We start from the raw sequence: 25659 nt of genomic DNA on the forward strand, positions 1-25659 counted from the left end.
TTTGGAAACAAAATACACTAAAACCTGGTTTGTACGTAACTGGAGGGGAATGATTTCAGTTACGTACAATTCAGAACTACTGGTATGTTGTTGTTTTCTAATGCCAGGCGTTTGACAATAAAGTCATTTGACCTCTTGCTCTCCAATATTTTTCAAAGATATTATCATGGTCAGCCACTGAAGCACAGATTTTGAGGTGTTCCGAATCCATTTCTTGATTTGAGTTGCACAATGGGCAGTTAGGGGACTGATATATTCCAATTCTTTGCAGGTGTTTGGCCAAACAATCATAGCCTGTTGCCAATCTAAATGCAGCTACAGACGATTTTTGTGGTAAATCGGGAATTAACTGTGGATTATGATGCAGAGAGTTCCATTTTTTCCCTTGAGATTGTGTTATCAATTTTTAGTCAACTGTTCGAAGCCAAGTCTGAACCTCACAAGTGATATCAACAGGACACCACTTATGAGGCAATTAAGTCAGAAAATAATGGAGTAGGATGGCCAGTTGCTTTCCCCCTCCATTGCATACATCACCGATTAGGTACATATTACACTAGTCAGACTTCAGATGTATTCAGACAAATTGTTCTTCCTCTGACACATATCGTCATGTGAGATATGCTGCCTGATAATAGATGTACAGACCCAGGAACAAAATTCAGGTGACCCAAATTTTGTTTCTGAATCCGTACATATCAGTTAGAACCTCAATCAAAGGCATAATTCCCAATATGCTCGATCAATTTAAGAGAGCAGTGTATTCTGATAGTAAATGCTTGAAAGAATTTTAGTTTTGTCCTTTAAATTTGCAGAAATTTGATCGAAACAGATATAATATTTTAAGATTCCTTTGCAGAACAAAAAGTTACATTTGTTCGGATCAAATTTCTGTATATTTAAAGCACAAAACTAAAATTCTTTCAAGCATTTACTATCAGAATACACTGCTCTCTTAAATTGACTAAACATATTGGGTATTAAATCAATGGCTTTCCTAAAACACGTTATGAAATGTTTCACATAAAACAGTTTTTATCTCTAAAGGGAAGCAAAAACGACCAAAATTGTATTAAACTTTTTTGTTTGAAATATCTCAAAGAATAACCCCTTGAAATTAATGATATTACTTACGATTAATTCTGTATATTAAGAACCCTGTAAAAAATCTTGTTGTGTTAAACACCAACAGCACACAAGTTATGTATGACACTTTCCTTGAGTTTTGCACGTGTTTGTAATGTTAATTGTTCTTCCATTCACAGGACAAGACATTGCAGATATATCTCGACCTTTGTTGCTTCTTGTGATGGAACTGAGCACACACAAAAGTGGAAACTCCTTCGTACTCATGAGAACTTTCGTTGAAGGAGTTCAGGATGTCATGGATGCAAGTCAGTCCTTGCAACTGTCCGAATATTCTCTTATAGGTATTGTATGTCTTGTTCTATCGAATACAGTGGTGCTCACATATGAAGAACCCATTTAAAACATTGAAACTGTTTACTCAAATAATTTTCCACATGAGAACGATAACTTTCAGAGAACGAATCTAATACTTTGCCCATTCAATATATTTCAGTTGTTCTGGAATCATTTATTCATGCAATAAACTTTGTTGAGGTCTATAAAAAGTGAATAGTGAAATCCTCTATTATTTTGTATACTTCAGCCTTTACTTTTGTTAAAATTGGTGGTAAAAACTGGTATAAAATCATGATCATCGTCATTTTCTTCTTCTTCTTTCAGAACAAATATTAGGCCACATGGCCATTACAGCCACAAAGAGGAATTTCCATGAATGACCCAGATGCAAACAAATTTAAATGAAGTCTTTATTTATGCTACGAGATATGGTAGGAAACTGTTGATGGAAACAGCCATTGCGGATTTGTGTTTTCTCATCTTTTGTGCACTTTTCATTTGTAATTTCATGTCCATTTTTGACAAAATCATTATTAATACGAATATTATTTGTAAAACTACAGTAATGACTTAATGACACATGGTTTTTAGAGACCCCATAGGTTCATTGCTGCCCTCACATAAGCTCACCATCGGTTCCTATCTTGAGCAAGATTAATCCAATCCCTAGCATTATATCCATCCTCCCATCTACGTCTCAGTCCCTCAAAGATCTTTTTTCCTCAGGTCTTCCAACTAACATTCTGTATACATTTCTGGATTCACCTATACGTGCTACATGCCCCGCCCATCTCAGATGTCTGGATTTAATGTTTCTAATTATGTCAGGTGAAGAATACAATGCTTTCAGTTCTGCAGTTCTGCGTTGTGTAACTTTCTCCGTTCTTTCGTAATTTCATCTCTCTTAGACCCAAATATTTTCCTAGGCACCTTATTCTTGAACACTCTTAACCTCTATTCCTCTCTCGAAGTGAGAGTCCAAGTTTCACAACCATACAGAATAATCAGTAATATATTGTTGCTTTCTAATGCCAGGCGTTTGACAATAAAGTCATTTGATCTCTTGCACTCCAATATTTTTCAAAGATATTGTCATGGGCAGCCACTGAAGCACAGATTTTGAGGTATGAATTTCATGTTGAAGGTATACCGATAAGCTATCACAATTTGACTATAATTATGTGTGTGTATTCCGCCTTTGCTTATCATACAATTAAATGAATAAATTAATTAGTCATATTTTTCATTAACGTTTTCGGTACGTAAATTGTACCATCTTCAGATGTATGTATATGATGCTAATTGTTAACCAAGCCTATGGGTACATGTATCGTTGACTTAAATGCTCAGTGTTTTTGTGCATACTGTGCTATGTCGGTGAAGTGTTGCCATGATTACATAAATGATTAAAACTGTAAGTTACTTTTCTTACATAATAGGCATTACCCCTAGCAGTTAACCATAACCAATACCAGTTAAAGGAATTTCCAAATTTTCAATCACAAATATTCCCAATTTCAAATTCATAGACTAATACTTAATCATATTGTTACAGACACGCCAGGCGATACTAAATCCATGGACTTGACAACCTTCATTCTGTTATAACATTACATCTATGGGTACAAATCACAGTAATGCCATCAACTATTATAGAAGTGTCTCAACATCACTTTTAGCAAACATAGCCATGTTAACGATACTGAGTCCAGCTCAACGCTAAATAACAAGATCACCACAACTGCCTCATTTAACTTCACATCGGCAAACACCACACAATAAGTGATCACATACTTCATATATTTAAAGTGATGTACAAACTATGTGCTTTTTAAACAGTTTTAAACAGTGTTTTTTAAATAGTGTTTTTAAATAGTGTTTTAAATATTGACTGAAACATTCTAATTTAATTTTGATAATGTGTTGTACCAGCAAATAGTATATAAGAGTTAAGGTAATCATTTATGTAATCATGGCAACACTTCACCGACATAGCACAGTATGCACAAAAACACTGAGCATTTAAGTCAACGATACATGTACCCATAGGCTTGGTTAACAATTAGCATCATATACATACATCTGAAGATGGTACAATTTACGTACCGAAAACGTTAATGAAAAATATGACTAATTAATTTATTCATTTAATTGTATGATAAGCAAAGGCGGAATACACACACATAATTATAGTCAGATTTTGAGGTGTTCTGAATCCATTTTTTGATTTGAGTTGCACAATGGGCAGTTAGGGGACTGATATATTCCAATTCTATGTAGATGCAGTCTTTTTAACAGCAGACTGGTTGACAAAAGCTTCTCAACCAAATAATAACAGGCACTTCCCATATTTATTCTGCGTTTAATTTTCTCTTGAGTGTCATTTATATTTGTTACTGTTGCTCCAAGATATTTGAATTTTTCCACCGTTTCAAAGGATAAATTTCCAGTTTTTATATTTCCATTATAACTCGCCATTACCTAATGTAGAATCAAAACAACTTTGTTTGGATAAAAGTTCATGTTTTTATTATAATGTACTTTTCAAAATAAGTATAAATAGGCCCTATTATTATTCTCTGATGTACATTATACTGAGATTTCACTGTAATTTATTAATTTTTTCGACCCCTTCTTGACTTTTGCGCCACCTATACAAGGAGAAATCAGACAATTTGGAAGACCTGAACTGTACTTATGTAATGATGGTTCTGTTGGTGCAGGAGGTTGGGTAGCGTCATACTTGTCGAATGGCTCGGTGTCTGACTGCTGTCGGCTGCTGGACACAGTCATCTCCGTGATGACCAAGCTGCGTCAGTCGCTGCACAGCAGCCAGGCACGCAGCACGATGGATGCGCTGGTGCAGCATGTGATGCCATACATCCAGGCGCAGTGCTGCAGCGCCTCCCAGCCCCCTTTCCAAGTGGCGGACCTGGCGGCCGGCTTCACTCTCCTGGCCCTGGAGTGCCCCGACCTGCAGACTCAGTCCTTCGACCAGCTGTTCACATACTTCGCAAGCTCGGACAGGATGAACGTCAAGCTGACGAAGCGCTACCTTTGCCATGTGCTGCTGGAGGAAGCTGCCCTCAGCCTCATAGCTGACCCCTCGCTGGAGTACGAGAGCCTCGTGATACAGGCCTGGATAAGGTGTGCTATTGCTGAGCTGCTTCTGACTTAGTATTATCAGCCCCTTTCTCCACTTCTTATCTGTCTCACCTCTTCTTTTTCTTTTCTATTTTCTTCTCCCCACTGTTATGCTGCATTCTCTCTTCAGCATTCTCTCCCCTCCTTTCCACTCCACTCCTCTCACTTCTCTTCTCTTCTCTTCTCTTCTCTACTCCTCTCCTCTATTCTCACTCTTCTCTTCTCTTCTCTTCTCTTCTCTTCTCTTCTCTTCTCTTCTCTTCTCTTCTCTTCTCTTCTCTTCTCTTCTCTTCTCTTCTCACCTATGCTCTCCTCACCCCTCTCCCCTGTGTAATCTCTCTCTCCTCTCCTCTTCTCTTCTCTTCTCTTCTCTCTCTTCTCTCTTCTCCTCTCCTATCTTATCTCTCCTCTTCCTTTTCTATCATCTCTTCTCTCCCCTCTCGTTTCTTCTCTTCTCTCCTCTCCTCTTCTCTCCCCTCTCTTCTCTCCTATCATCTTTCTCTTCTCCTCCCCTCTTTTCTCTCCTCACATATCCTCTTCTCTCCTCTCTTCCCTCCCCTTTCCTCTTCTCGTCTCTATCTCCCCTCTTCTCTTCTCTCCTCTCCTCTCCTCTCCCCTCCCATCACCCCCTCTCTTCTCTTCTCTTCTCTTCCTACACTCTCTCTCCTCTTCCTTTCCTATTATCTCCTCTTCTCTCTCCTACCCCTTTCCTCCTCTCCTCATCTCTCTTCTCTTCTCTTCTCTTCTCTTCTCTTCTCTTCTCTTCTCTTCTCTTCTCTTCTCTTCTATCTCCTATCTCCCCTCTCTTCTCTCTTCTCTTCTCTTCTCTTCTCTTCTCTTCTCTTCTCTTCTCTTCTCTTCTCTTCTCTTCTCTTCTCTTCTCTTCTCTTCTCTTCTCTTCTCTTCTCTTCTCTTCTCTTCTCTTCTCTTCTCTTCTCTTCTCTTCTCTTCTCTTCTCTTCTCTTCTCTTCTCTTCTCTTCTCTTCCCTTCCCTTCCCTTCCCTTCCCTTCCCTTCCCTTCCCTTCCCTTCCCTTCCCTTCCCTTCCCTTCTCTTCTCTTCTCTTCTCTTCTCTTCTCTTCTCCCATCTCTTCTCCCATCTCTTCTCTTCCCTTCCCTTCTCTTCTCTTCTCCCATCTCTTCTCTTTTCTCCTCTCCTTTCTTCTCCTCTGCTCTCCCTTTCCCTACCATCTCCTCCACTTCCCTCCTGTCCTCTCCTCTCCTCTTCTCTGCTCTCATCTCCTCCTTCTCTTCGCTCTCTTCTCCCATGCCCTCCCCTCCTATCCTCTCCTCCAATTCTCTTCTTCTCTCCCCTATCTTCCCTTCTCCTTTCACTTCTCAGGACAAGGATGATGAGCATGTAGCACAGTTAAACCAATGAAGGCATATTATTGATGTAGTTGCTTGGCATATTTCTACTTAAGTAAATAGTGAATGGCGATGTTCAGTAAAATTAAAATCTTCTAAGATCGATGTGTATGTCCAATAAAATTAAAATACCCTAATTTCATACATGTCAATTAATTAACAGAAGTAAGAATATATGGATAGATGGTTGGGTGAATAGATGGGCTGATGGGTGGCTGGATGGACTGATGGGTGGCTGGATGGATGGATGGGTGGCTGGATGGACAGATTACAGGCAAATAAACCCACTCGCATTTAAGATTCTTTGTACAGATCCATTGTGCTACCTTGAGAACTGAATTTTAATGCGGACTACAAATGCGCTGTAAATTTTGCCAGGAGTCTTCCCTTTCAAGATCAGATTTCTTTTACAGGCCTCTCAGTTTCCCTTCCCTTCTGAGGGAAACCATGCGAAGCATCTTAATAGCCCTTTAACATGCACTGCCCTTGACCATGTTTGGACCTCATATCCAGTGCCATACATGCTAACCGCGACTTAAATTATTCATAAGGAAAATATGGACTGAAAAGCATTTCTTTTGTTTGTACAGATGTTCCCTGTTATCCGTCAACGAGTCATCAGAAGAGCTGGGAGATCTGACGAAGATTGTGAGCAGACTTCCTGCAATTCAGGACATCTGTCAGGGGTCGACAGTTTGTCTGGCAAGCATTGATGACCCGCTCTTCACGTTCATAAAGCTGGTGGGACACAAGTACAAGGGCCTGCAGGACATCCACAGGAAGGCCACGTTTCGAGAGAAATGCCAGCTCTATTTCAAGCAGCTCGACAAGTGTGTGAGCTCTGTTATCGGCTGTGCCACGTCCAGCATCGAACTCGTCAGCAGGATCTACGTGTGCTGTGCCTGTATGGTGTGTCACTGTGGACAGATCCTCTACATGAAGGTGCACTAATATTTTTTTTAGTATGTGCATGCTAAAATGGTTGCTAGGAGAATAAAAATTAGAGCCTGGATTTCCATGCACTATCAATGTATTCATGCACTAACATATGACAAAGTAATCATAATGAAGCAAAAAAAAAAAAAAAACCATAAAAAATATGCACTGTTAAAATTGAGTTCTACATTATATTGCATTTTATTTTATTTTAAAACAACGTACAACAACTAATTTCTCAAAATTTTCCTCACTTAAATTTGTGTGTTTATCTGAAGCACATTCTCGAACACAAAAAATAATCTTTCTACACCATAAGAAGTGACAGATGCGTAATTAAGCAAAGAAATTAGGGACAAAGTGAGGTTGAATTGTAAGTCTTTTGTATTTCTGCATGACCATGACCCCATCGAGAATAGAACCAGCAGCCTTTCGACTTTGCAGCATTATGCCTTAACTACGATACTATGACGTGCCCAAAAATAAAACTACTTACTGTTATTGCAAGTTATCTTGAACCTTACATCCCCTAAGTCTGTCTTTTGAATTGCTCGGTACGGCATGTACTCATCAACGTAACGGCACGGCAGTGATGCCCCTCCCTTGGGTAACGTGACTCTTTTCAGAAAACGTTGGTCCTTTCGCCTTACGGCTCTCTAATGTAAAAGAACTTGGTTCATTACAGACATCATCATCTCACGACACTCTGGTTTTGAGAGGAGAACATGGTTTCATAGCAGGTTTTAATTAACCTTTAATGAGTAAGTATTTAAATATAATCGTGTGTACACTCCTTCTCTCTCATCAGGGCTGAGGACCGGCAATGGCGGAGTTACTACAGCTATTTATATACATTATATAGGCCTACATGACTTATACCTAGAGCTAATATGTACATATTCTTACAACAATATTTTACAGGCTTATTATTTGAATTTACATTAATTTACAGCTATACACAATTCATATTCCTATCATTACTGCCATCATCGCTTGGTCCAAAATTAATTATTATTTCGTCAATGGCATCATCCATTCGGAATTATCTTCTTAATCGTAGACTATGTACTACTTTCTGAACAAGATAGAATTGAACCAGTGAGTGGAGAAAGGGAATAACTACATTTTTTTGCTAAATTGAACTGAGATAGCCATTTTGTTCCTCAATGATAGACCCCTTGGATGAGCTGAAAAAGGGAATATTACTAACATTCTTACCCACGTAAAATCTCATGTCTGTTTTGTGTGGAGTGGAAGAAGGAAATAACTTCTGTAGTAGTTCCCTTTTTCCACTCAATACTGTTCTATTACAGCTAATATTGGAAAATTTTTATAATAAACTAATAATAAGCTACAGGAAGTAACTGATACATGTAAACAAAGGGGAAATGTTGTTGGGTTATTATTCGACTACATGCAGAACTTGTCACTTACCTTTATTCGTGTACAGGAGATGTTTTATCTTCACAAGCTTTGGATATATGTACATACAGTATTCTGTATTCATAATCTTTCTAACAACAATGCATTGAAACTGCCACAGATTAACCGAACAGTAAAGCAGGAAAAGTTAATTACCATAATTGCATAAAAACACCTTTTCCAAAGCTTCCTTAGTACCGTACCGTGTGACAAAATATCTGTAGATGCAGTAACTAATGTTTGTGTCATTATTACAGTTATCTTTAAATAACTTGAAAACGATTAGACATATCTCAAAACGAATTGCACCATTGTTTTTCTCAGAAAATTTCAGATGATTTTGAGTACCTATATGACCCCTTTTCCATTTAAAATTTCAAAGTTGCATTCAAAATGGCGGCTTTTGAGATAGCTGAGAGCTAGAATCGAATGTGTCACTGGTATAGCATTTGGTTTTACAAATACTGGTAACACCTATAACAATCGAAAATCAAGCATATGGAAGATATATATATATATATATATATATATATATATATATGGTTCCAGACTTTTGATTCACCCTGTATATTTTTTTCCATAAAATTGTAATGTGGAAGTCGTTATTAACCTGTTTAATCATCTATATACATTTTTAAAGAAGGGAAAAACTGGAGGAGAGGCTAGGAAGTTAATAAAGTATATGTATGATTATTGAGTGGAAAAAGGAAATAAGTTTTAAAATTTAAAACAATTGTATACAAATATTAACAAGGCATAGAGCAAAGTTTGGTAATAATATATATATTACAAACAATAGTGAACATTTTTACTGTTGACAACATTTAAATCAAACTTAACAGAAAAGCTGTAGAAAGTTTTTTTTGTTTCCTGAAAAGTTGGGTTCAAAATAGTTATTCCCTTTTTCCACTCACTGATTCAATTCTTCGATTGTATCCCGAATGACATGTTGATCAAAGTCGTCCACTTCAACTTTACACAAATCCTAATTCTGGAATGAAGTAATATGTTTTGCAGAACTGTAACAAAATAATAACTTACAACAGTCATTCATTATGTCACTCACAGTACACACACACTATTGTACATAACTATTATAGCAATAATTTCTAAACATTACATACCTACTCTTTCTCGGAGTAGTGTGAGGTTCATTTGGTTGTAATGCAATATTCTTCTTAATTCTCTTCATGGAACTAATACTTTTGCCAGAGTATTTAGCCGCTCTCTCATATTCCTCATCAAGAGGTTTCAGCAAACATTTGTTTAATTTTTCCTCCTCGCAACACTTAATTATATTTGCGATAATTTATCTTTCTGCGCTGTGGATAACAGCATTACTTTTCTCCGTGGTGGTGTGATTTCACCATAATTACTACCCTGTGGTTGCTGCTCCATCTTAACACTACTGGTACGCAGTGAAGGGAATAGCTGTATGTTTCTTGACAAGAGATAATGATGCGGAGCATGCGCAAACAACTCAGTTGGCTCCACCCACGTTACGCGCTTCCTTCCCTCTGACCCCTCTCAGAAAGTTCAAGATAACTTGAAATAACAGTACATCAGTATTACAAGAATCATAATAAACTACATCACTGTCTGTCTTTAAAAATTCTTTTCCTTCAATCCTTTTGGATACAAGATCTTTTCTTGTATTTATAACAGAAGCTATAGTAACACTTCGCAATTTGATACAAAAGTATACTAAATTGCAGCCTGCAAGTATACTTCTCCTGTCTTCCTTCCTTTCAGTATTTTGACCTTCAACTTTGAACAAGTGAGAGTTAGGGGTTGGAAATTCCAATGTAACAAAGGGAGGATTTAGTGGGAAGACCAAAGACCAGTTGCTAGGTACGATGCCACGAAACCATATAACTAGTAGCTTTCTTTAATTTATTTTTCTCAATAGCAAATAATATAGAAATACCAGATTGTATGAAGCAGCATTCATAATAGGCACTATTATGCAAGGTACCATAATATATGCACTAAAGTAAAAAAAAAAGGACATAATATGCAATATAAAAGTCTAAATATATGAGTAGCTTAATATCAAAGGCAGACATCTGACCTTCAAATGAAATTTAGGTAATGTGGATTCTTATACATTTTTTCATGCTTTTTTCAGTTATGGTGAAACTATATACAAACTCTAACACTACATTATAAAAATAAATTGTTTTAAAATACTACAAAGAATGCTGTGAAACAAAAAAGTGCCTCTAGATCAAAACTATGGAGACGACAGATGTCCGTCTTTGATATTAAACTACTCATATGCTATTAAATCTAAAATCTTCAAAATATATAGGCTATTATGCATGAATTTGCATCCAAAAAAGACCAAAACATGCACAGAAAAAGTACAGTTATTTGGAATCAATAAGTCATATTATAACGAATATTTGCAAAATTTGAGAAGTGTAACCAGCTTATGTAAACACATCCATTTGCATGGAAATCTGAGCTGTACTAATAACAGTCCGGAAAATGATACTTTATTAGACTGAATCATTTGAAGTTGCCATAGCAACACTAGCAGACTGATAAACAAAACACATCACCATATGACCACAGTCTAGTATATAAAGTCACGAGGCTTGAGTTGTTGAGGGTACTAGAAACAATAGACTGTGCCAGTACTATTTTGCATTGTCTGTGATGAGGCGATAGTAGCGATCCTAGTAGTTAGCAACTATCTATGGATGCATGTTCCCTACATATTGAGCTTCGTGACTGTATATACTAGACTGTGATATGACGACAAATACAAGAATTCTTGATTCTTTTAAATAAAAATCACTTTTAACACAATGAAAACTCAATTTCCCTAGTCCGTGATAAAATTTGTTTCAGAATGTATCTCATTTCAACAAAAATTATAAACGTTCTTTTTAAACAAACTTGTTGCCATGCGACATAAGTCCATAGAAGGATTTTATTTTTAGGTTTATTTATGCATGTTTTTTTAAATCTAGATCATATTGCATGTGTAAGATCTTTGGGTATATCAGTGCACTGTGAAGTATTGTTGTAATTCTGTTTCTTTGGTCTTTGGTCATCTTGTTATTTGCATGGTTTGTATTCATTTTAATTCAGCATCGCATGAATTTCGGGACCTGTGATAGATAGTGAAATCCGGTTATGGAAATCAGCTATATTAACTGCTAGGATCATCGTGCTAACCACATGATATCTCCATTGTGCTTGGATGATCGTTTACCACTGCTGAAGAATGTGGACTTGAGACCAGCAGTCAGTTGGTCGACCTTGGCCCTTCATGGGTTGTCGCGTCTCGTTTTATTATTAAAAATGGTACTAAGTGCCCTTTTGTTGCTTTCATTTTCAGTCAAAACCCAACTGTCTGCTGCCTTCTTTAGTGAATCTCCTACTGCTGCCGCATGCCGTCTATAAACCAGAGACTCAACTGCATCCCTTCATAGCCGCAGCACTGAAGAAAACATTACATCAGTTCATTTTGGGGATATCAAGACTGAACCCAAGGCAAGACGACTTCATAGCCCGGGTATTGAAGGACATAATAGTGCAGTACTTGCCACGACTTGCACCCAAACCGGGCCTTGGTGGAGGGTGTGGTTCTCACCCACTTTTGAGATGTTTCACTTTGGAAACTGAGGACTCAGAGATTGGGAAGGTCGTGTTGGAAGCTCTGTCCAGCAAGTTTTTCACTTGCAGAGGGAGTGTTCCCCATGAACAAGCTGCTTTGGTAAGTAAAACTGTCGACTAAGGCCTTTCCACCAGTGGCGGTGCATCAATAAGAGCACAAGAGCACGTGAACACCTTGTTTCCATTAATGCACGATTAGTTTTATTGTTTAATACCGTATTGGCGTAGTGGGAATGTATAATATCAGAATCGAGTATTTTAAACTTCCCGCAGCTTGCATAAACTTCTTATGTAAATTTGGCAACATCCGTTCACGTACATGCCGTGCTCTTTCCAAGAAGGTTACAGAAATTTCACGCATTCGCGGGAAAAAATTGTCTTTTGCTGGCCGCTTATGACTCGTCAAGAGCACAAAGCATTAAGTGAACAGTGAATCTATCCTACAGATGTCAGGTGCATCGATGATATCGTTCACGTGCTATATCTCGAGGAAGAAATTTAATAGTCTGTATTCTAGCCTGCAGGTGTCAGCATTTCTCACTGTCGGAACGTTTACTTTATGTGAATGTGTGTACAGTGCTGCTACGAGAGTGTAGTTTATGAATTACTAGTACTTCAGTGTCAGCATAATAGCATAGTTTGGCTTTCAAACACGTGCTGGCTGAATGTAGTGGTTGTATGAATTTAAGTATCTGTATGGTAGTTTATATTATTTAAGAATAATATTTACTGGCATGTATTTATAGTAATCAATCTATGCGAATGGGATTACAGTACTGGTATAGGCTATAGTGTATCAGTGTGTTGTGAACCAAAATATATTACTGAACACACGCTTTTGTAAATAACGGCATTGTGGTATGTATTCATTTTTAACAAACGTAAACAATGAACTCTGTTCAAGTAATTTGGAACAGTAAAGAACTGCGTAAACTGGCTTACCAGGAAAAATTTGAAATAAAAAGATTGGGTTTCATTATTATATTATTATTATTATTATTATTATTATTATTATTATTATTATTATTATCATCGGCGGCCGGGTAGCTCAGTTGGTAGAGCAGCTGGCTACGGACTGAAAGGTCCGGGGTTCGATCCCAGGTGGTGACAGGATTTTTTCTCGTTGCCAAACTTTCAGAACGGCCCCAAGGTTCACTCAGCCTTCTATGAAATTGAGTACCGGGTCTTTCCCGGGGGTAAAAGGCGGTCAGAGCGTGGTGCCGACCACACCACCTCATTCTAGTGCCGAGGTCATGGAAAGCATGGGGCTCTACCTCCATGCCCCCCTAGTGTCTTCATGGCATGTTACGGGGATACCTTTACCTTTTACCTTTATTATTATTATCATCATCATCACCATCATCATTATTATTATTATTACCATCATCATCATCATTATTATTATTATTATTATTATTATTATTATTAATATTATTATCATCACCATCAGTCGACCTGGTTGGCGAACTGGTATAGCGCTGGCCTTCTATGCCCAAGGTCGCGGGTTCGATCCCGGGCCAGGTCGATGACATTTAAGTGTGCTTAAATGCGACAGGCTCATGTCAGTAGATTTACTGGCATGTAAAAGAACTCCTGCAGGACAAAATTCCGGCGACGCTGATATAACCTCTGCAGTTGCGAGCGTCGTTAAATAAAACATAACATCACCATCATCATCATTATTATTATTATTATTATCATCACCATTATTATTATTATTATTATTATTATTATTATTATTATATGTTCTTTTGAATTTATATACGGTTTTTTCGATAGTGAAACATTGGAATCATGACATTTTATATTAGGCTAAACATACGATTTCAAATTCTCTTCGATTTTGGAACACAAAATTGTGAACACATATAATATTTTATCACGAGCCGCCACTGCTTTCCACACGTGTTATTGTATGTGAAGTTCACTGGTTTATATGTAAGCAAAGGTATTGATTTCTAAGGGTCAGTGCATTAATAAATCAATGATTCAATGAAAATCAAATCAAAGCAACCTGTACAGTAAGTTGTTTAGTGTTCTGTTTGATGTTGTAAATTTCAGACAAGTAACGAACGCCATGTGGATGTTATCGAAAGCTGAAGTGCGACTATGGTTAAAGAACAACAATAAACATGGCGAAGAAATTGTAGTAATTTGGATTAAATATTTATCTTTTATTTTGCAGGCATTAGGATTTTTTGTGGACTTGCTAAATCTGAAGAAATGTAACTTGGAGACGATATCTCAGATTATAAGTGCCTCACTGTTAAGGATTCTGGAGCTGTCAATGTTTGCAGAAGATGGAAATGTTGCTAGGAAAACTGCTGTGCAAGTTGTACAAATAATAGCTAATAGTGAAGTGTTGAAACAGAATACAGATCTCAGGTTAGTGAGCAATATATAATCTTACCAATTACCAGTATGTATGTCTTGCTAATGTACTACTACTTTTTCGTTATATGAAGTACAGAGAGACGTTCATACCCAGCATTCTCCAAACTTCCCTATTTTCCACCTTGCTTTTAGTCTCCGCATATGATCCATAATGTCGTCTATCATCTGATATCTTCTGCTCCCAACTCTTCTCTCATTCACCATTCCTTCCAGTGCATCCTTCAGTAGGCAGTTTCTTCTCAGCCAGACCCAACCAATTCCTTTTTCTCCTTCTGATCAATTTCAGCATTATTCTTTCTTCACACACCTTTTCCAACGCAGCTTCATTTCTTATTCTGTCTGTCCACTTCACACGCTCCATTCTGCTCCATATCCACATTTCAAATGCTTCTATTCGCTCCTCTTCACTTCGTCGTAATGTCTATGTTTCTGCCCATACAATGCCACACTCCATACAAAGCACTTCACTAGTCTCTTCCTTAGTTCTTTTTCCAGAAGTCCGCACAATATGCTCTTTTTCTATTAAAAGCTTCCTTTGCCATTGCTATCCTCCTCTTGACTTCCTGGCAGCAGCTCATCTTACTGCTTATAGTACACCCCAAGTATATGAAGCTGTCCACTTGCTCTACTGCCTCATTTAGAATTCGCAAGTTTACCTTCTGAATTTTTCTTCCTATGACCATAGTCTTAACACGGAAATTCTACTTGAAGCAAGTAAAATGATAGGGTTGAAAGTAAATCCCGAAAAGACTAAGTATATGATTATGTCTCGTGACCAGAATATTGTACGAAATGGAAATATAAAAATTGGAGATTTATCTTTTGAAGAGGTGGAGAAGTTCAAATATCTTGGAGCAACAGTAACAAATATAAGTGACACTTGGGAGGAAATTAAACGCAGAATAAATATGGGAAATGCCTGTTATTATTCGGTTGAGAAGCTTTTGTCATCCAGTCTGCTGTCAAAAAATCTGAAAGTTAGAATTTATAAAACAGTTATATTACCGGTTGTTCTGTATGGTTGTGAAACTTGGACTCTCACTTTGAGAGAGGAACAGAGATTATGGGTGTTTGAGAATAAGGTGCTTAGGAAAATATTTGGGGCTAAGAGGGATGAAGTTACAGGAGAATGGAGAAAGTTACACAACGCAGAGCTGTACGCATTGTATTCTTTACCTGACATAATTAGGAACATTAAATCCAGACGTTTGAGATGGACAGGGCATGTAGCACGTATGGGTGAATCCAGAAATGCATATAGAGTGTTAGTTGGGAGGCCAGAGAGAAAAAGGCCTTTGAGGAGGCCGAGATGTAGATGGGAGGATAATTTTAAAATGGATTTGAGGGAGGTGGGATATGATGGTAGAGACTGGATTAATCTTGCTCGGGATAGGGACCAATGGCAGGCTTATATGAGGGCGGCAGTGAACCTCCGGGTTCCTTAAACGCTAGTAAGTAAGTATGATCATGGTCTTTGTCTTGTTTGCATTTATCTTCATCCCATACTGCTCACAGCTGTAATTTAGCTACAGTAACATATCCCTTAGTATCTTCTCCCCTTCTGCCAACAACGCCATATCATCAGAATTTATCCTTCCTCCTACTATCACCCCTCCCAGTCATAATCACAAGTTGTATGATTTCAGTTTTCAGCTGTCAAATCTTGTCTCTATTTTCAGGGAATCTTTCGATTCTGTATTTATGATGCTCTGTCAGAGACATCTTGCGTTTTCATCTGTATACTTCTTCAGGCTGTCTGTCTATTTGGCTCAGCTGTGTCCTGAGTTCATGACCCGATGTTTACCGAAACTCAAAGATTTCGTTAAGACAGTGGAGCAGAGAAGAGGAGTCGGGTACGATCATGGTTTAAGGTCAGTAAATGTCACTTACTTTGCCCATGCATTCATATATCATGATGCTCGTGATTTTTGGAGTTTTTGCACCATGTCATGATGCAAAAATATGTAATGCTTTAGAGCATACTTGGGCACAATTTTCGGTTACGTGAGGCACTCGATTTGAAATAGTTTGTTTACTAGGAGAGGAGACTGCAGAGTAGGATGGGAAATATAAACTGCTGTGACCTGCGTCACCTTATCGTAATCGCTAAGGCAGTCAGTGACGAATTATTAGGAAAGCGCTTGGTTAACGTGAGAGACTCGAAAACTTTTATTCAGTTTGGCAAATTAATTCAGCAGCTTTAATCATAAACCTCTTTACTGTTTCTCCATCACTGAATTGGTTTAAATCACAGGCGAGAAATTGCGTAACTAGCCAATAATATTCCATCATGTTGTCTACGTTTATGTTCTGGCGTTTCTCAAGATTACTTAATAGATTTGCACGTTCTCGACCTAAAATAATTTCAGAAAATCATATTTCGTTTTCTACGCACATTTGATATTTTTTTTATAAATTTCTTTTGGAAGTAATACGTACAAACAACATTTAATTCCTCGTACCTTTTGATGCAGCGTGTTTAAGGTATAACGTCGTATTTAGTATACTTTGCAAATGTTAAGATCATAAATTTTCTTCGGAATAGTGCGAAAAATAAAATTTAGTTTGTCTTACCTTCTAATTCAGCTTGTTCTTTGTGACATAAGGAGTAATGTCGTTGTATATTAAATTTATTAATGCCTAATAGGATTTTCGAGCATAACATACATCGTATGTTCTCCCCTTGTAAACAGCAAAAAAACTCTTCCTCCCATTTCTCATGAAATAATCGTTTTCTAACGCGTACACACTGCTTTGATAATGCCATTATGCCACCACTGATATTGCTTATGAAACTGATATAGAACCTGCCCACACCTAGGAGCTACGTGAGGGAGGAACGGGGACTGTGAAGATGATGTCACTCAGAGCGATAAGCTCTGTGAAGGTCAGTGAGGCACGATGCCCATGCTAGCTTTAGAGCTACCTATCAGCTATAACATTGGAGAATAGGGTTGTTTGTATCCATAACCAAACTGATTCTTTCAAATTTTATTAAAAGATTTGATAAGAACTGATGGGATAACTTGTAAATCAATACAGCTATGAAAACTTCGAAAGACTGCTGAAAATATCCGTCCACAAACTGAAATTGATAAAACATCAATTTTACAGGTCTGTGGCCGGGAGGAAAAAGGTCTTAAGTAAAAATTTTATACTTTTCAGGAAAGCAATAGAAAGATTGAAATTGGTGTAAAGTATAGAGTTCTTTTTTAATTAAGAGGTTTTTCCTGGATAATATTTGTTTATATTTCTTCTAAAATAAGTAATGTTGCTCATTTAACAAATGTTCTTGATTATTTGCAAAAATAGCCGCACTTAAGCCCTTTTAAGACTAGAACCCAAACTGAGTAGAAGGGACTATGTAAACATAAGACCTTTTTCATGTCAAAATAAATGAAAAATGTACATTATTACGAATGGAAAATGGGTCTTAAACAATTACGGGACTGTTTACCCTGGTGCTTAATGTTTTAAAAGGAAAGGACATCAGTACGTGATAAAATAGCTAAATACAAGTTAGACCTTTTTAATAGGGAAGCATGGAAAGTAAACATGTGACGATTTGTAAGGAATAAAGTATTAAATATCCTTAAGTCCATATTTCTGTGTGTGCTAGATTCAAAAAGTACTTAGGACATTTGGTAACGCTCTATAAATCCAGTCAGGAGTCTTATTTGACTTTAGCCGTTTGCCAAATTGTAGAGAATTGTTTCCACTTTCAGGATATATAAAAATCTCATTTTCACAAAAAATTGACTTGAGACCTTTTTCCTCCTGGCCACAGAGGTCTAAATTGTTATTAAACTCAACTGTCTTTAAAGAAATCTGTTTCTGAGATACTTGGAGCAACAGTAACAAATATAAATGACACTCGGGAGGAAATTAAACGCAGAATAAATATGGGAAATGCGTGTTATTATTCGGTTGAGAAGCTCTTATCATCCAGTCTGCTATCGAAAAATCTGAAAGTTAGAATTTATAAAACAGTTATATTACCGGTTGTTCTTTATGGTTGTGAAACTTGGACTCTCACTCTGAGAGAGGAACATAGGTTCAGGGTGTTTGAGAATAAGGTGCTAAGGAAAATATTTGGGGCTAAGCGGGATGAAGTTACAGGAGAATGGAGAAAGTTACACAACACAGAACTGCACGCATTGTATTCTTCACCTGACATAATTAGGAACATTAAATCCAGACGTTTGAGATGGGCAGGGCATGTAGCACGTATGGGCGATTCCAGAAATGCATATAGAGTGTTAGTTGGGAGGCCGGAGGGAAAAAGACCTTTAGGGAGGCCGAGACGTAGATGGGAGGATAATATTAAAATGGATTTGAGGGAGGTGGGGTGTGATGATAGAGACTGGATTAATCTTGCACAGGATAGGGACCGATGGCGGGCTTATGTGAGGGCGGCAATGAACCTTCGGGTTCCTTAAAAGCCATTTGTAAGTAAGTAAGTAAGTTTCTGAGATAACAATGCTTCCATTTTAAAATTTTCTCTTCTGAAATTAGACATTGATGTGTTTTCCATGATTGCATTTAAGTTAGTAAAGATTTGGGATATTAAAATTGTACTTGACTGTTCGTCATTCGTCCATATGAAGCCAGTTGTGTAAACCAATTGACCGACAGAGTTGTTGTCCAGGGTGCGCCATAGGAAGCTCCTGCGTATTTCTTAAGAGGAGGAAAGAAGTTAACAGCACGAAATGATACCTTCTTGAATAAAACATGCTACAAATTAGCCTACATGCATACATTTAAGACCAGGTAGTGTTGGGGTTGGCCTTCCCTTCTGTATAGCAATAATCTGTTCTTGTAAACTGAGTTTCCTAAATTTTACAAAATATATTATGTTTTCACTTCCATTCATTATTGAATAATTGCGCAAATTAACAATTACAAGGAAATTCACAACCTCGCAGCATTTCTCGTGTACACTACATCATCACACGTGTTGGAAGAGACTATAGCTACTAACTCGTAATCGGAGCCGTTTTACGGAAATGGGAATGGGAAATAATCTGAGGAAAGCGAGAACACTGCACTCCACCACGTGGTCTGTGTTGCCACATGTACATTTTACAAGATCAGTATCACATGCTTTTGAAGAATGTCAGATCTTGTGGCTGTTGCCCTGTCTAGTAGACAATGAATGGAAGTGAATTTCAGGGGCCAAAAAGATCTGCGATACTAACGTAGAACTAACTACTTCCTCTTTGTTTTATATAAACCCAACTTTAACTTCCAAATATCCTTGAAAGATTCAAACCATGAATAGTAGCCTACATAAAGTGCAATGAATAATATTTATTTATAATTTAAAAAAAAGTTTATATGGTATCTTTCATAGGTTTGCGTTAAAACTGTTTTTATTGTGCCTCCTCCTAGATGTGTTATAGTCTGGTTGAATGCAACATCGTTAGATGGCAGCGGTAGCGAGCTTGCTGCACGACCAGTCGGTTTCTATTTCCCACCCATGCGCTGATTCAGAGGAGGATCTCCTCCCTCTCCGTTCATTTACTTGCTTTAAAACTCTGCTTCTTTCTCTGGCCGCTAGTGTGCTGTTGTCTATGTGTGTTAACTGCAGTAAAGGAGGAATGGATTGGCTTTCCTCCACACAAACAATCTCGCATCTTTCTCACAGTTTTCTAGCAGCACATGAGTGCGCATCCTTTAAAACTTGATTAACCGAGGTTTTCTTATAGCTGAGAACTTAAAAATTATCGAATCTTCCTCGAATTTCAAGGCACATATTTTACTTGGTATTTACTTTCAAAAGAAAAAAAAATGTGAGGAGAACGTTCCTCCTTTCCCTCCCCCGAGGAACCGCCACTGGAGGCTGGTCTATGCTATACAGTGGCGTATACTGGTTTAAGGGTCTGGGCTACCGCTGACCCTATTATTACGCAAAATATATTTTAAAATCCCTATAATAAAATTCCTTACCTATTTATATGCGAATTCCAGACGTCTTGATTGGGACGAAAATACTTTGATGACTTCGTCATTGAAATTACAGTTGGGCCGGTAGCCCGCAAAATACGCCCCTGATGCTACATCCATGATAAGATACATTGATAGAGATTTGTTGGGATGCCACAGGAGAGCCAGAACTCCTGGAAAAAACCCCATGTTACTTAGACTGTGGGCTTGCCCAACACAAGTTATAAATCGGGTGTGTACTGGAGATCGAACCCAGGCCCACAGGATTATAAGTCCAGCGTATTATACCCATCGTGGCAGCTTTCTTTATATATTGTTTGTGGTGATTTTGTTGCAACTTTTTTTTTATCTGTAATAAAATTTTTAATCACTCACATTTTAATTTCGAGGTAGAGAAATCATTTGAGTTTCATCTCTCTGTTTCTGTGAGTCTTAATTCATTTTCTTATTGAACACTACCCTCTCCCCCCGTTTGAAGAAATATTAATGAAATCTTATTGTTACAGGAACAACTTGGCCAAACTTACAGCAGTCCTTGGATTACAAGACACGTGATTGTTGAATAAAATAATTGCTGTGTTTCAAATTATATCAGAGAAAGTTGTCAAACTAGGATGTTAAATATTTTATACTTTTATACTTTTGTACACGCATATTTTATACATGAGTGATTGTACAGTTCTTTTATTATATCTCTGCCGGTGGGTGACTATTAAATTTCATGTGGCTTATCTTGATTGTGGATGTTAGAGCATTAAAAAAACATTACATCATTTCGAGATACATGAACACAGCCTAGTGGATTAATGTGATATCAAAAGCATATTGTACAGTCTCATATCCCGCAATTCAAATCAACATCCAAGGTAAGACGAAAATATTAAATGAAGAGAGGATAGAAAAAGCTGCAGCAAAGAAAAGTTGAAAGTCACTCAACCAGAGTCTGGAATGCATCACTAATGCTTCCAGAAGATCAGCATTGCCCTGTTTATAATAAATACTGGGAATGACTGTCTTGCTCACCATCTCCACAAGCTAAAAATCACATGTTGTCCAATCTACACTTTGTGTATTTCTGAAGATATCATGCATGGAGAACATCTTTATTCCTCGCTAATATGTTTTCGCGGGATATCAGCCGAGTTAAGATTTTGGAATGCTCCAAGCTTTCGACTGCTATCTCTGCAGCCATCTTCAGGGAAGTGATGTCCGAACAGAAAGTCGAAAGGTAATATAGATGGACACCGGCCTTGGACCAACTTAGGCCCTCTTACAATCAAGGTCATGAAGATCACGGACTGAGGACGGCAACCGATTCCAACCGGCGGAACAGGGCTCGCCGCCCACCAAACTTCACACAGGAATCCCGGGAGGGGCGGAGCTTACGAGGGATGACAATTCCCGGCCCCGGATTGGTCGATCCGCCAACCAATCCCGTTTCACCTGAGACAGCCTAACATCTATATTACCTTTCGACTTTCTGTTCGGACATCACTTCCCTGAAGATGGCTGCAGAGATAGCAGTCGAATGCTTGGAGCATTCCAAAATCTTAACTCGGCTGATATCCCGCGAAAACATATTAGCGAACCAACGCCGAGAAAGCCTCAAATCATACATCTTCATTCCTGCCCTACTCTCTCATCAGAAAGTGACATTGTGTCCAAATGTTGGAAGGCTCAACAGCTGATGGCTTCATCGTCATTGCATTACATACCACCACCTCATTCTACTAAGGTTGGATAAAAAGTAATGGCAACAGTTCGATATTTCTGACATGGCTTTATTCACAGGGTACAACATTTACGTACCTTCTACATAGTCGCCCCCCCCTTATTTATTATCTTTTGCCAAATGTTTGGAAGGCGTCGTACACCATCAGCGCGTCCATCTTTGTTGATGTTCCGTATTGACTGTCCTATAGCATGGACAAGTTCATCTCTGGTATTGTACCGGGTCCCTTGCAGTGGTTCTTTCACTTTGGTGAAAAGATCATAATCACATGGACTCATATCGGTGAGTACGGTGGATGTTCCAGAATCTCCCATTGTCAGCGGTGCAAGAGGTCCTGGACAGCAGTAGCGATGTGACTCCTTGCATTATCATGAAGAATGATGGGATTCTGTACCACCAATTGTCGTCGTTTTCTCCTGAGGGCTGGACGAAGGTGGTGCTGCAGGAACCTGCAATAGTAGTCTGCGTTTGTCGTCTGCCTTGGAGGTACAGTGTGGTGCAGTATTACCCCATCAATGTCATAAGCCACAATGAACATCACCTTCACAGCACTTTGTGTAGGGCGCACTTTCTTCACACGAGAAGGACCTGGATGCTTCCATTCATTTGATGTTTCAAGTTTGGTTGGTTCGTATGAGCGAGCCCAGGTTTCGTCCATAGCGACAGTTCGTCCAAGAAAGTCGTCATCTTTCCTTTGGTACTGGTCCAACAAGGCCTGTGCGACTGCATAGCGGTGCCACTGTTAAACCTCGAAATTTTCATGGGGTATCCAACGCCCTGTAATTTTGCGGTAACCCAGAATGTCTTGCAGAATGTGGAGCACAGTTTGTGACATACTCCGACTTCCACTGCTAACTCATGCGCAGTCCATCGGCGATCAGCATCCAACAAGGGAAGCAAGGAGTTGAACTGTGTTGTCCTCCACGTGGGGTCGTCCTGTATGGAGGTTGTCCTGAACAGCATCCCTGCCTTCCCGGAACACTTTAACCCATCTTGCCACTGTGCGATATAGCAACGCTGCATTGGCACATGCTTCACACAGTCCCTGAAAACATTTTTGTGCACTACGACCTCGTGTCACTTCAATTTTGATCCAGGAACGTTGCTCTAGTTTTGTAAACGTGGTCTTAGGGCGCTCGCACTATCCCTATGAAAGTCAACGTTCTACACACTGCAGTAGATTGACAGAGTATTGTCGCCGCTGGCTGCACTAACTCATCTACCAGTCCTTGTTCATGTCCATACAGCTGGCAGCTCTCGAACGAACCATCGTCACGTGACATCAGTGTTGCCATAACTTTTTATCCAACCTATGTATAATGACATTCTACTTATTAACTAAATTCAAAATCAGTTTCACTTCTCTGGGCCAAATCTTTGTACTTCGTTTTGAAATAAAGGACATTTTCCCTTGTATTCAGTCACCCTCGTATGTAATTCTGGTCTGTGACATCTATGAGTTGTATTGTTAGCAAGTAAAAAATTATTTTTATAAATAAATAAATTTTCAGTAAAAAGCATAATATGTATTTATTTCAATTCAAAACAGTGTTAACTTTTACAATCTTTGTCAGGACACTGATAAAGGTAACGTGGTATTCTCCACTTTTGTCATTTCTATTTCAGATGGTAATAGCAACGAGGCAGAAAGTGAAACAACTGAATCAGGTATTTTGTCACTACTTATAAATTTGATATGTTTTCGTATCCAATTTGTATATACTCTTCTGGAAAAAAAAAATGATCGCCAGCTTGCACTAAAATGCAGTAAAACTTCATTTACATGTTTCTATGGAAGCCTGAAAAAAATACAAATATTATACAGAGTGATTCACGAGGAATTACCCTCCCTCCTTTATTGGAGGAGGTTCCCTTTTGAGGTAAGGAAACTCCTGCGGCTGCAGTATGATGGCCACTGAGCACATTTCACACAATGTTCATGTGTTCATAGACAGTGTCTTTCCAGACAGGTGTTACTTGGCCACCACGATCTCCTGACCTCACCAATCCGGATTTCGTCTTGTAGGGTCACATGTGTATGATGATGTACTCCACTCATGCAAATGATGTGGAGGGCCTCGGCGCACAGAATACAGAGTATGCTTACAGAATAACAATATCCAAATTCATTGAGCCAATGTAGACGGCTGTGGTGACATGTATCGCCGTTTTGCAACCTCAGAGTTCAAAGAGCGTTTATTTAGTCAATACTGTCGCACTCGATTGATCGGTACCTCAAATGTCCGAATCATGGAGTTAAAATTTCCTCTGGAATGCATTTTTCGAGGCATGTTTTGCACCAGCTGTCCCGCCAGCTTTGAGGGTCACACCGGTTTCGTACGTATGGCTGCTCTCGCTGGTCGCCTAAAATCCACCACTGATGCACTGAGTCATACTATGCGTTTGTTTATAAGGAGGTGTAAGCGAAAAGGACATAGGTAGGGGTTTCTCCATCTCTTTCACTTCCCCTCTTATGTAAATTATGTTTTATTTAACTACGCTCGCAACTGCCGAGGTTATATCAGCGACGCTGGTGTGCCGGAATTTTGTCTCGCAGGAGTTCTTTTACATGCCAGTAAATCTGCTGACATGAACATGTCGCATTTAAGCACACTTAAATGCCATCGAACCCGCAACCTTGGGCACAGAAGGCCAGCACTCTACCGACTGCGCCACCCAGGCCGATTCCCCATTAATGGCCAAGGCAGATGTAGGAGAAAATATTACTGATTAATAATTTCTGTCTAATATTCATCCCAAAAACTTTTGTCACCCGAAAAAACGCTATGACTTTATGCATCAACCATTTATTGATTTATTCATTCATTTATCAACAGTAATCTCACTAGACGTTGTGATTTATCTAGAGAAAATCAAAACTCGAGTGGGATTTAATTGACTATTACACGATTAGAAGAAAGTATATAAAGATTAGAAGTAACGAAGTACTCCAATACAATAAAATATTAATTGACTTACGAAAATACAACTGTCTTCAAATGTATTATTGTACCATCTCAACATTACAAATATTACGCTAGATGCATGCTAGATGGCAGTAGTGAGCAATGCCTTCTCGTCGAGAAGTTCTCGATCTATTATACACGATGGCAATGTTACTAGTCAAGAAGGCTTTGTTGGTTCAATTTCATTTTTATTAAATTGCAACATTCCACTTCAATTATCCGAATCCCAGTAATCAACGTCACTTGACAGATGATTTTCAATAAATCTTAATATTAATCTCTGATACGTGACTATCCATAATATCATATAGCAGAAGCTATAACATAACCTAACTAATATACACAAGTGTTAGAAAAGTTTTAATTAACGACGATGACAAAAAATAAACATGAATAATTTTAAAAGGAATAATTATTGAATGTACAATTTCAAATTTGAATGTGGTTGGTAGTTCAATTGATGTTATATTGGACGTGTGCGTAATAGAAGTGGAACTCGTTGATTTAGGCCTACATGGTATATTCAACTTATTCAGGATTTCCGAATGGTGCTCTTCATTTATTTGTAAATCGGATTTCAGAAGATACATAGGTATGATCAGTGATTTTTATTAATTCTTGTTCTTGAATGCCAATGCGAGTCATATTTGAAACTGCTGTGCATCGACTGGAGTGGTTTGTAATTATATATATACATTTT

General features: G+C 38.2%; 1 protein-coding gene across 1 annotated transcript in view; it reads left to right on the top strand.

Annotated features, from left to right (window-relative positions):
- Positions 1-23510, top strand: part of LOC138704684 (protein MMS22-like) — a 49354-nt gene extending 25844 nt beyond the window's left edge. The window contains exons 11-17 of the mRNA XM_069832814.1: positions 1266-1430; positions 4149-4572; positions 6527-6878; positions 11644-12021; positions 14107-14306; positions 15995-16186; positions 20768-23510. Coding sequence (XP_069688915.1) covers positions 1266-1430; positions 4149-4572; positions 6527-6878; positions 11644-12021; positions 14107-14306; positions 15995-16186; positions 20768-20816 — 1760 coding nt within the window. The 3' untranslated portion in view covers positions 20817-23510. The remainder of the gene's footprint in view (positions 1-1265; positions 1431-4148; positions 4573-6526; positions 6879-11643; positions 12022-14106; positions 14307-15994; positions 16187-20767) is intronic.
- The last annotated feature ends 2149 nt before the right edge of the window (positions 23511-25659 follow it).

This window comes from Periplaneta americana, chromosome 8, assembly GCF_040183065.1.
Source record: "Periplaneta americana isolate PAMFEO1 chromosome 8, P.americana_PAMFEO1_priV1, whole genome shotgun sequence".
Taxonomy (NCBI): Eukaryota; Metazoa; Arthropoda; class Insecta; order Blattodea; family Blattidae; genus Periplaneta; species Periplaneta americana.